The following is a 13,091-nucleotide window of genomic DNA, read 5'->3' on the forward strand; positions in this document are numbered from 1 at the left end:
CGCAAGACAGTGACATAAAAATACAAGCGAAATGGCAGTATAATAATGTTGCGATAAATCTTCAGCAGATGCGACAGGCTCCACGTGGATGCTATTTTCATACAGAACCCTCAGCGGGTAGCCACGCGTTGCTAGGTGAATACACGTCTTTGGGTATTTTTAGAAGGCTAAATTTCTACCTAAAACATACGGCGTGACGACAGCACTCACGACTGTAAACTTTAGCGAAACGAAGTGCACGCTTCGGTGGGATGATATGCATATTATTAAGATGCTGTTGTGTATTCCTCAAAGGTTGAGAACATCAATGGTCGAGCGAACCTTCACTATCACGTGCTGGATGAAAGGAATATATCTATGTAATGTTTACAGCCAGCCTATAGACCGCAACTGACGGTGTGGGCCGACATCACTCCTGTAAGTCTATCTAGGGTTGTATCCGTTACAGTAAAAAGTGACTAAACACGTTACTCCTTACCCTAATAAAAAAGGGGGAACGTTTCACGGCTCCACGTTCTATATATACATAAAAAAGGTAACGCATTACCATTACCGTAACCAAAAAAAACATAACGAATGTGACCTCTGCCGTAGCTCCGGAATCATCAGTTTTAATCAACGTGTCTTTGCTGCAGAAACCCACAATGAGAATTTTTAAATTTCAAATTTATGTTTCACACATACTAACCCAAGCAAGGATTATACTCAATGTTCAATTAACGAGAATTATTTGCACAAATGTGCTGAACCTTAGCAATATTATATAGAGGCTTAATGACGCCTGCCCATGTGATGGCTTCTGACTCTGCAGTGACCCAGGGTGAAACCATTTTTTTTTTCATTGGAGCATTATACACAAAGTGAGGTTCGATAATCTATGGTATTCACAAAGAAGCTATCATTGAACTCTAAAGAAATATACAACAATCGGCCTTTTCTTGATCCTTCAGCACCTTCAATAAAGCATGCCGAGGAGGAGGAGGAAAAAACTTTATTCAGAGAAAAAAAAATTGAAATGCAGGCAGTTTGGTCGGGCCCTCAGTCCAGGGCTCCGCTGGCACGGGCGGCTCGCTGGACCTGGTCAAGCAAAGCTATTTGGCTCTGCTTGTCCTCGTCCGCAAGCCATGCCTCCCTCTGCCTGTGAAACATGTGTGGTTGCTTCGTGATGTGTGGGCTGTCGATGTGTGTGGGCCTCTGGGTGCACTCCCATGTTATGTGGCTGAGTGTTGGTACTTGTGAACACCACGGACAGGTGTCTTTATATCTTGCGGGATATATTCTACTTAGATGGTACAAATTGGGAAAGCTATTGGTTTGTATGCGTCTCCAATCCCTGCTTTGCTGGCTATCCAAGTCCTTATGTGGAAGCCCATATTCCTTTCGTTGCTTCCTTTGTTGGAGGAGGATGTCACGCGAATTGGAAAGAGGTTCAACGTCGTGGCCTGCCGTCGCTCGGTTGGTGATGCCTCGAGCTATACGGTCTGCCACGACGTTCCCCTCCAAACCTTCGTGAGCAGGACACCATATAATGTGATGGTCTCCTGTTATGGGTTTATTTAAAAATTTATACGCTATTTTAGGTAGCGCTCCTCGGAGAAACATTCGGCATGCCGCCTGTGAATCGGAGAGCACAACCACTGATTCTTCCCTGATTTTTGCGTTGGATATGGCTATGGCTATTGCTGCCGCCTCTGCCACTCGTGTGAAACAAGTTTTAACCGACGCCATTGTGGTGTGATTTTGTGCTACAATTGCCACTACATGTGACCCTCTGCTCGCTTTACTTACGTCTGTAAAGACGGCTTCTGAGCTATTCTGAAATGGTTTGCGTAAGGAGTCTGCTCTCGCTTTCCTCCTTCCTGCGTGATACGTCGGACGCATATTTCTGGGAATAGGCGCCACAGTTAAATGTGTGCGTTTTTCCGCATCTATTAGCACCGTTTCCTCGTCACAATATAACGGTCGCAATGTATATCCCATCTTTTCCAGAATTCTTCTCCCATGATAGCTTGAATTGAGCCTTTCCTTTTGAGATAAAAGCACCGCATTCGCATACTCCTCAAAGGTATTGTATATGCCCAATTTCTCTACCCTCTCGGTTTTGGCATTTTCCGGAATCCCCAATGCTGCTTTGAATGCTTTCCTTATTATTGTGTTTATTTGCTTTGTCTCCTGGTTTGTCATTGTCTGGTACGGTAGCGCGTACGTAACTCGGCTGATCACAAATGCATGAACGAGTGCAATGGTTTCTTTCTCCTCTAGTCTCATTTCGCTATTTGCTATCCGCCTGATCATCCGGGCCACATTCGCCGTGGTTCCCCGTAGCCTTTGTAGTGTGTGTGACGTTCCCGAATTTCCTTGTATCCACATGCCAAGCACGCGTATTACATCTGCCTCCCTGATTTGTCTCCCATCCAGCAGTACTGCTACCGGTATTAAGTCCTTTTTCTTTGCGTATCTTGCCCTAATTCTAACCATTTCAGTTTTTTTCCGGCGAGCATTGCATTCCTGCAGCTGTCACGAAAGCTTGTATTTTATCTACTGCCTCCTGGAGGGCGTTTTCTTTGTCCGCATAAGAGCCACCCTTTGTCCATAAGGTGACATCGTCTGCGTAAAGAGCTGCTCCCAGACCTTTTATATTTTCCAGCTCACATGCGAGCTTTCTCAGGCCGATATTAAATAGTATCGGGGATAGCATGGCTCCCTGGGGGGTGCCTCTATTTGGGTAGTCGAAGGTTTCAGATGTAACCGAGCCTAAAGAAATGGTAGCTTTCCTGCTTGTCAGAAATGACCGGACATACTCATATATTCGTTGGCCGCAGTTAATCGATTCGAGGCCTTCCATTATCACCTTGTGTGATATTGTATCGAATGCTTTCTTGATATCTAGTGCTAGTAAGAATTCGTCGCTTGAACCTCTGTTTGGGTTCATGACGTCATTTTGCAACAGCAGGAAAACATCCTGGGCCGATACATGTGGTCGGAAACCGAACATATTCACCGGTAGCAGACCCTCTCTCTCTACATAGTCTGTCAATCTAGTCAATATTGTTTTTTCAAAAAGCTTACCCAAGCATGAGGTAAGGGAGATTGGTCGGAGGTTCTTAATATCTCTTGGTTTCCCTGGTTTTGGTATTAACATGATGTTTGAGTCCTTCCATTCTACTGGAAGGTTTCCTCCATCTACCCATACCTTTTCATTAAAGAAATCTGTGATTCGTCGAAGGGCCGCATCACTCAAATTTCTAAGCATAGAGTTTGTTATTTTGTCTCGTCCTGGGGCGGTATTCTTTTTGAAAGACTGGGCCACCGCATAAACCTCTCCAAATGTTATGGGAGCGTCTAACTCTGGTTGTTCTTTTCCTGCATATTTGCCATGTACCACTTCACATGCGTCTTGTCCGACATATAATTTCTTGACTTCGTAGATAAGTGCGTCATCGTTACCTTTAAATTCATTCTCCAGAATTCTTAAAGCCCTGTTCGTCATTGTTTTTGTTGCCCCTGGATCGATCATACTCTTCAGGATGTGCCAGGTCTTTTTGGTTCCTAACGTCTCTCTAAGTGAGTTACTAAATTGCCTCCAGTTACTGTTATTTAGTTGACGTGCGTAGTCATTGGCTTCCTGTGACAACTGAGCTATCCTTATCTTCAATTTGCGATTAAGCTTTTGCTTCCGCCATCGCTTTGTGAGGCTTCTCCGCGCGTCCCACAAATGTAGCAGGTGCTTGTCGACTGCTGGGATTTCCACGCTTGTTTCTATTTCCTTTGTCCCTTTCCTGTGTGCCTCCTTTATCTGTGTCACCCAGTTACCTAGATTTATTATTTCCCCTTGGTCTCCTACGTTCTCCCTAAATTTGTTCCAATCAGATATTGTCGCTTTCCCCATTCTTCTTGTCGTGGCGGCATTAATAGTTATTCCGAGAATGTAGTGGTCGCTTCCCAAGTTTTTTCCGAGGTGCGCCCATGAGACGTTTCATTCAGAATTTGTAAACGTTAAGTCCGGTGACGTGTCTTTTGTTAAGCTATTCTCGACCCGTGTCGGTAGGTCTGGTTGTGTAAGTTGGCAGAGATCATACCGTTCAACAAGGTCTACAAGGAGTTTGCCCTTAGGGCTGTCCTGCTTATATCCCCAATTTCTGTGTGGCGCATTAAAATCCCCCATGATAACTAACCTGTCTTTCTCTTTCAATAAACCCATCGCATGTGCTATAATGTTCTCAAAGTCGGCTCGTCTCTCCTTAGGTGGGCTATATATATTGACCCCCACTGTTTTTGGCCCTCCACGTTTTTTGGGCCACACTGTTATTATCTGGTGTTGCACTGCCTCATTGCTCACGTAGCTGGCACTCAATGCTATATCTTTTTTGGTAAATGTCGCCACTTGTGGGTACTTTGGGTTAACATGTCTTATGTACCCTCTCAGATTTATCTGAAATTTGCCTACTTCCTGAAGGCACATTATATCAGGAGGGATTGGAGATGCTCCAATAAATTGTTTGAAATTTTCAAGTTTTGTTCTCAATGAGCAGCAGTTCCACTGCCATATTTCCGTTTGCTCGGTCTTTTTATTGTTACGGTGTCTAGCCATGATTGGTATTCTCGGAATCTGTTATTCCACTTTCTTTAGGTTGTCTGGTGGGGGCACCCGGGCTCTGACAAGATCTCTTGCGAGGATTCTGCGCCTGACTCAAGTCGCTTATGGTGCGTTCCATCTGGCCTAGTTTGGCAAAAACAAGTTGAATTTGTTGAACTAGGAACGCTATCGGCGGTGTTTGTGGTGGTTGCGTTTCCACGGGCTGCGCAACGGGCTGCGAGACAACAGGTGTGCTCGCCGGGCTTTGTGTGTTGCTCGACTGGTTTAGTAGTGACTCCAGGCGCGTCATTCGAGACTTAACCTCCTGTAGTTCTGTTCTAAGTTGTCTGTTTTCAGCTACTACCCGCTTGTATTCTGGGTGTTCTGTGATCGTTGGTGTAACGGGTTTATGTTTGGTAGTGGGAGATACGGCTTGCGCATAGCTGACCGCCTCCGCCTGTGGGTTGCTATGTGCAGGACACGCCCCCGGTGGCTTGCTTCTCGGAAGGGCTTGCGCGTTCGGATTGTCCTGGGAGATGGCTCTCGGCGTCGAAGTCGACTTTGGATGCCGCTGTCCTGGTTGTCCTGTCTCCACGGCACGGTTTTTCGACGGCGTGCGGGTTCTGGAACGGCTCTTTCGGGTCTCGCCTCGTCCGTACTCCCATTCTGATTCCTCTTCCTCCGACTGAAACCAGCGAGGGGCTGGCTTGTGTGGTTTTTTGGGTGGTTTCGCTGCTTGCTTGCGAATAGGCTTGAGGCGTTTCAGACAACTGCGGTCTCCAGTGATATGGTTTCCCGTGCAAATTGCGCATGTCGGAGTGCAATTATGGTTTACTTCGGGGTTGCGCATTCAACAGGTATGGCACACGGGTGAGTCTGGCTGCGGACACACGTCGGTGCGGTGGCCAACCTCCCCACACGCTCGGCAGAATTGGACGGTGTTACGAAAAGGAATACACTCCTTCTCACCTCCTCTGTAGTAAACATATCTTGGTAGAATGTCCCCGAAGAAAGTCAAGACGGCACTCTGAGAGTCTCCCAACATCCGAGCGTCGACCAGCGTCACGCTCTGGGTGCGAAAACGGATGCTCGCTTTGATGGTCTCAGACGGGGTGTGCGGCTCTATACCGTGAATAGCACCTTTTTTGGTTCCTTCACCTGCCGTAACGTAGACGTTGACCGGGTGTGGTCTTCCGTTGATATTCAAAGACGTGACGCCTCTCATCGCCATCGCGACGGTCGTGTTTGGAGTCGACGCTAGCGCAATGTTGGACCCCGGTCGGATGCGGAGAATAAACTGATCCCACCTGACTTTTCCTTGGCAAGCCTCCACTATAGCGTCGGAGATCGCTTGGGTGGTCACATTCTTCAGAGGCAGTCCCTGCATGGTGAGGTCGGAGGACTACTTTCAGATCGTCCTTGGGTAGTGCTGGGGGCCTCCGTCTTGTAGGTCGACCCCGGCGCTTTGGCTGGTTGTCCGTCGTAGGTCTGCTGCCTGCGGAGAAGTCCCCTCCTTGTTGAAATTTCCGCTCCTTCGTCTGTTTCTTCTTCGCTCTGAGCGATTGGGATATTTGCCATCCCTCCTCTGTGCGGTCGGTCTCCGTTGGGGCGGAAAAATCTGCGTCGGCGTGCGTGGACGCCGCGTTGCAGTTCCCAGGCAGTGCTGCTTCATCCCGGTTTTGCGCGGCAAAGTCCATGACTTCTTCACCCAAACCTGGTTCGGATTGTCGTACGGACGCTGTTTGCGACTCCCCAGTCGAGTCCATAGCCGTCAGCAACCGCGGCAACGCCGTGGTTGTCGTCTTCGGGCGAGCGTCTCCCGGCGTCGTCGCCGCCGCTCCTCTACTGGACGCTAGAGGTAGCGAAGGCTCCACATGGGTGAACGAAGAAGTGGCCGTAAAAACAAGAAAAATGGTCCGATTTCAGTGAAACTGGAGTCCACCGATACCGGAGCATCTCCCCTACATGCCTGTGGCAATTTCTGGACGATTCAAGGGTTGAACCATACAGAAAAGACAAGAACATACGGAGCTCGATGTGCACGCGTCTGCACTCATCGGCATCCCAGCAGCGTCGCCCAAAGCATGCCGAAATCGGTACTGTTGGTCCTAGCGACCGACATGGCCCGGCGCGCGCCAATAGGCAATCACGGAGGCCTACATTGATGCCTTTTTATTGGGGAGGGGGAGTATTGGGATATGTCTTGGGGAGGAAGGAGAACACTTGCAGGTTTGTGACACCAGATGTGGCTTGCAGACGCGTAAATCTGGAAAAATCACGAAGGGGGACACACATCTTGCAATAGCAGCCATTTTGTTTTAATATTTTGCAGGTTTTATTTTTGTTTATATAAGAATTAAAATCATGCCTAGAAATCAAATTGACAAACGAACGTAGGTTCCCAGCACTCGTAATTGCATTCTTCTATTGAGTCTTTTCCGGAACCAGTAGAGATTGGCAGTTGCGATTTCGATTGCCTCACACACCTGATGGGTATGGAGCACGTGTACACGCTACCAAAAAAAAAAATTAAAAAGTTGAATGTTTTATACGAACTTATCAAGCATTCTTATTTGTGACGTTTTTAAGAGAAATTTTGATGGGGCCCACTTTCAATGGGTGTCCCCCTCCCCTGGCCGAGCACAGAGGGGTCGCGGAGTCAACGTTCTCTGCAGGCGTGGCCAATGGGCGTCCAGGTCATGACCAGTATGGACTGTGCATCTGAGAAAACATTGCATTTGCTCTCATCTTCACATATAGCCATCGACAGGTTTTTGTCTTGGGGGTAAGGAAACCCTTCTTTCAACTTGTATCATGGCTGAGGGAGGGGGTCGTGTTGCCGTCGCTAGAGTGGGTAGCAAGTGCTGGTGCAGCTTGAAGGGGTCATGTGCCCCTTTTGCACCACGCTTATGTCTACACTTCATTCATTGAACACAACGGTGAGGACTAGTTGACTTAATTCGCTGATTTGTTTTCTTCCGCATCTTATACCGCTACATAAAACATTCTCATATTGTGAAAAGTAGGTATTTCGATTCGTTTGAAGGAAAGTAACATTCAAGGCATGACAGATACTCAAAAGAGCGGTTTCCTGCAATCGCAATAAGAAAACTCGTAGCAGAGGTGCTTCTTTTTTCGTGCAGCATACAATGAAAAAGTGAGATCCAATTCGAAAAAAGCGAACTGAGTGCCGTGCGTCGGTGCTTGCTCAATGTTCAATGAAAGAAGGTTTCATGAAGTATGACGTAGCCAACAACAGAAACAAACTTCCGCATCTTAAATTTAAAAAAAGAACAAGCAAAGTGCTGCACATTCGTGGTAGAACATGGACATAAATTGAAATACGCGTTCCCTGAATTTCAACTAATTCAGCAACATCTGACAGAAGAACCTTTTGAATTTTTAGTTTCGTTTTCCGCGCCGCCGGCGTCGATGAAAATTGGCCGCGCGCCGCCACCGATGAATTAACCGGCGTGCGCCGACAACGCCGCCGCCGCCGACTCTGAACGACCCCCACGCCGCCGCCGGTCGAAATCACCTCCCTCGGCGCACACCTCTACTTGGCGTACACCACGCAGCAGTACAAGATGGCGTCTTCAACAAGTAAGAATTTCTCTTGCGATGTTTCTGCATTGTTTTCATAAGTATATTGCTGATGTTTCTGCACGTGAAAAGTATTTGTCATTTGACTATAAAAAATAAACACTAGCTTTCTTGTTTTTACGAGAATGGAGTGTTAAATGCCAAGCGTCGTATCGGTCGCCTGTGGCCCGCCAAGGAGTTCGCGCGGTTGGCTTGCTCATTGGCGCACAGACTGTATGCGATCGCCGTTAAATCAGTTCCGTTTAGACGCCGCGTTCCTTCTAAGTGCTGCTTGATAGAACGTTGTGTTGGCCGAGCGGGTCTTGCTCTCACAGTAATGATAAGTGAAACGCCGGTTGAAGTACCAAGCAACGAACCATGCTCTTCGTTGCCCGATCTTTCAGACCGTCACCCGAAAGAAACTGCTACAGATACATGGTCTACGCGCGAACGGCTGTGTTTGGCGTCATCGGTGTTAAGAAGCGGAGATCAGAATTGGTAAGTGACCTGTCTAGCATTTTGCACGTCGTTTTTGGTGCTGTGCTCTGCGCGTGCAATAACGATCACCGTGCGTTAAACTTCAGGGTGTCCGTAAGCAGAGCGATACGGCCTTTGGGCGAGGCTAATCGACCGAACGATTGGTTTTCCCAAAAGGTAGGCCGAGTAACGACACTGCTGTTTAATGTTTGCTATCCGAATCACCCGGTTGTATTACTAGCGCGTCATTCCTTTTCAGAATTGTGCTCTGCAGTATGCCGATCTTTTGAAGACAGTGGAGTCTCCCAAGTAAGTCATGAAACGCGCGCACCCTACCCCCTTCGCCTTTTTTTGTGCCCCCTCCTCCTCCACGTTCTGAACACTGCACGTGGGTTTGAACCGTGGTTCAACGCGCCCAATTCTTGCAGGAGAAAGCGAGGAGATCGCGGTGACTTGGACACCCCCGGTGACTTAATCGTCCGAAATCTTACTTTGGAGCGCATTGAAGAACTGAAGAAACTGATCGAAGAAGAAAAGCAACAACATAAGTACGCACTTTGTTCTTTTAGTGAGGTTCAGAGCTGTCACATAATGACACTCATTTGGAATGCGCGTTCGTGGAGAAACATGCAGCGCACTACCCGTGATTTCTTCGCTGCTGTAGGCACCAGTAAAAAGATATTATCTATTTATTTAATTGGTCTATGTTAATTAAGCAATGTCCTGCGAGAGTGAGTATATGTAGAGTATATATATTGATAGCTGTTTCTTGATTGCTGCGTTCATTGCTCAAAACACTGGTTCGTGCTTGTCTTGTGTGCCGGTTGTAATTTCGTTCACTGAATCTGTAAATTAAGCGTGTGTCTTAATCTTCATCTTGCGGAACAGAGCTCGAAAAAAAAAAGGGGGGGGGGTGACGGCGGTAAAAGCACCCAGTTGTCAGCGTGTGCTGCTGCGTTTCTGTTTTTTGCGCTCTCATCTAAGACGCGGAAGAGTGACGGCTCGGGCTAGTTGTTGGGTCATGACAAGATCTATAGCGTAATCTGAGGACGCGGGGCTGAGTAACACACACGCATTAGTTATCGTCGTTTGTTACTTTTGTTTCTCGTAGATTTTGGTCGCGGCTGGGGCTGCCTTGTGTCACAGTGCGATCATCGGTTGTCATTTCAATGCGACTGAATTTATATTGCGTATGCGTGCATGTGCTGCTGTCTTTGTCGTTTTATTTTCTTGTCGCCCACATATTCCCGATATTGAATATGGTTTTAACGGGGGAGCTGAGGGGAGCAGTCGGAGAGCGCCCCCCCTCTCCCATTATCATTTCGCTTCACGGCTGTATAAAGAGGCACACAGCCCCGCTGTGGTGGTCTAGTGGCTAAGGTACTCGGCTGCTGACCCGCAGGTCTGCTGCATTTCGGATGGAGGCGGAAATAGTGTAGGCCCGTGTGCTCAGATTTGCGGGCACGTTAAAGAACCCCAGGTAATCGAAATTTCCGGAGCCCTCCACTACGGCGTCTCTCATAATCATATAATGGTTTTGGAACGTTAAACTCCACATATCAATCAATAAAGAAACACTCATGCAAATGCACAAACATGCATGCAGTATGAATGCCTACCCCTCCCCTCGTTCCCGAAATAAATTTCTGGCTACATTACTGGAAATTGTGTAGGAAACCATATTCCTTAATTAAAGTGTAGTTTAGAGCATGAGGGTGTAGATACAGTCGTCATTTTAATGAACGGGAACACGTGAGCGTCTGGCTTATATAACCTGGAACCTCCCATTTGGTGTGTGCTCTGGTAACCTGTAAAAACAAAGGGAGAGAGAGCCATTCCTTGGTCAGTCCACATTGCAGTTTTTTTTAAAGCACTTTTTGTTGCAATATGGACAACCTTATCAAAATCCTTTTACTTTCATATTTTGTTGCTGTGTCATGCCACATATGTGGCGTGAGGCTATTTGCCATGCTTACACGTTTTTTTCTTTAATAAAAATGGATGCCGTGCTTGCCTTTAATTTGGACTGTCACATATTGGTTTCCCAAGCTTACTGCTGCCTTCATTACACTGCCACTATTGCTATTATTACTAAATTCTTGCTTGCTTTCAAGCTCTCAAGTTGTTGTTTGAAGGCATCATAAGGCGAAACTATTAAATCTGCTGCTGAAGGTTTTATTTTATGTGCCATTTAATAAAACTGACATTCTGTCTGCCTTACAATTCCCCAAGTATAGTAAAAGCACGTTAATTTCAACTTGTAGGGGAATGTAAAATTGTTCAAATTATCGTGGAATATTTTACAGTGTAACAGGTTAGATACAGACAGAGAAGGGACATCAGCGCCTTGTCCCTTCTTTGTCCGTATCTAACCCGTTGCGCGATAAACTATTCCACGATGATCGTCCACCAACTCGCGATTCTGCTGTTCAAATTAAGCGCAGTTTGAATGAATGGTTATGCGCTAGAATGAACAGGCATCATGCCCTAGCTGCATGGGCAGATCGCAATGAAGCCACCTCTGCATTAGTTATCGCAAACTTGGTGCTACTACATGTACGTGGCAGGTGACTGTAAATTTAGTGCATGTAGCTCTAGCAGCGAACAGAATTAATTTACCAGTCTGTTTAATCAGAAACAAGTGTCGACATGCATTCATGTGAGTGGTGAGCCCTGATGGCGAAATATATGGTGCTATTTGTGCTTCAAAACATGTATATTTTCAATACAATGTTGAATGCAATCAAAATTTAAAGTAATCAGTAATTTGCATATGTTTGTGTTACTTCTGTCCTGATTCCATGACCATTGTTTGTAGCTTGCCCGAGAGCTCTAGCGCAGCATCCAAATTCTCATCTGCTGAGAGATGCTGCTCTTTCATCGTTTTGCGTCTTTAGAAAATTTGGTTTGGTTTGGCTTTGCTACAGATTATCATTATGGGCTGACAACTGCGAGGAGGGATGAAAACCAGGTACTATCAGGCTGAATTGTTGTGGATATGGAAATGTTCGAATATTGGAAGCGTTGCCCCATAGAAATACATAGGCTTGTGCCATAACCTGGGTGTCGGTTCGAATTAAGTTTTTACTGTACTGATATGCCCAAGGGTATGTTTAGCAGCTAGAAGTTTCTGTACCTCTTAGCTTACTATGTGGCAGATTACGGCTTCATGTAAATGCTCATTGATTAGCCATTTGCACTTTATAATATATGCCTCTAATGTATGAGACCTTAGAGGCATCGTTACCCTCTTCTATTCGACAGTCCTTTCCCTATGGGTTATCAGACAGTAATGGAGATTTTCTTTCTTTTTTTTTTCAATTTCTTCTTGGCTTTGGGTTGTTTAGAACTTTGTCTTGATTGGTGATTTTCATGCAATGCTTTTAAACGAGTACGGACACAAAAAGTTGACGTCTTGTTTTTTCTGTCACGAGAAGTAGCTAACAGCCTATTTATCATAATAGAAACCCTTGTTTGGTTGAGTTCCCAGCAGCTGATGATGGAAGTAGTGGTGTCGAGTTTTTTATTATTATTGCTCTTTTTTTTGTAAACACAACTTGCCACATGAGCACTCACAAGAGTGATTAACTCGCCACGCTAGGCATTGCACGCAGGTGAGCTCTACATTAACTTTGGGGGAGCACTTTCAAGCAGCATGCCAGCCGACACAAACTTGTGACGTAGTTAGTTGTTGTTTACACTTGACCTAATGGATGTTGATGTCGTCAAGTGCTCTCCTTCGTGCGCAGTTGTGGTAAACACACACTTAAGTGCTACAATGAATATGTTTAGATTGATAAATTTTACTCCGAGAACTCTGGTATCATTCATTTCACCATGATGGGTTTGTTAATAGAAGAGAAAATCAAGGTGAAAATTTCATTTTCAAAGGGGTATTTGACAAAATCATAATTTGCCACCCAGACTTTCTGCCAGGTTAAAGATTAGGTGCTGGAATTGGCAGACACAACCTTCATTTTAGGCAGAAACCAAAGGAAAATAATGAATTTAGTTTGTTTTTTTACAAGCTGTAGTTACTATACACTACTTCAAACAGTGCACTAAAACCGTACAATTAGCATCCCCTATGCGTTCCTTGCCTTCATAATGTGCTGGTTTTCCTTATGGTTGTGTAAAAAAAAAAGGAAACGAGCCCTCAAAAAAATTCTGTACTTTTCATGGGGTACTGACATGAAATTTTTCACTTATCCGCATACATGCCATGTCTCCCTGATTTTTCGGGAGGCTTGCAGATTTCGACCAGTTTGTAAGGTTGTCAGGAAAATCTCCTGGAAATAGAAATTTCTGTGCGTGATCTGGCCGCATTGACGAAAATGCAGCCCAATCCGATTCAGGCTTTTCGTGAACCCATCCCATTTTACTGTAAATGAATTTAGGAGACATTTATCTAATCGTACAGTAGAATCTCAATGATGCGAAGCTGGCAGATAACGTG

The 13,091-nt window shown here is 45.9% G+C and overlaps 1 protein-coding gene across 6 annotated transcripts in view; it reads left to right on the top strand.

Moving 5' to 3' along the window:
- Positions 1–8,072: 8,072 nt before the first annotated feature.
- The window catches only part of LOC119185020 (uncharacterized), an 89,972-nt gene continuing 84,953 nt past the window's right edge, over positions 8,073–13,091 (top strand). For 3 of the 6 annotated variants that reach the window (XM_037434150.2, XM_075869461.1, XM_075869462.1), the window contains exons 1-4: positions 8,342–8,656; positions 8,743–8,812; positions 8,895–8,944; positions 9,064–9,183. In XM_037434150.2, the coding sequence (XP_037290047.2) occupies positions 8,496–8,656; positions 8,743–8,812; positions 8,895–8,944; positions 9,064–9,183 (401 nt within the window). In that variant the 5' untranslated portion in view covers positions 8,342–8,495. Of the gene's footprint in view, positions 8,180–8,340; positions 8,657–8,742; positions 8,813–8,894; positions 8,945–9,063; positions 9,184–13,091 lie in introns of those variants that run through there. The other 3 variants (XM_075869460.1, XM_075869458.1, XM_075869459.1) reach the window with 2 other exon arrangements.

Source organism: Rhipicephalus microplus, chromosome 7 (genome assembly GCF_043290135.1).
Source record: "Rhipicephalus microplus isolate Deutch F79 chromosome 7, USDA_Rmic, whole genome shotgun sequence".
Classification (NCBI taxonomy): Eukaryota; Metazoa; Arthropoda; class Arachnida; order Ixodida; family Ixodidae; genus Rhipicephalus; species Rhipicephalus microplus.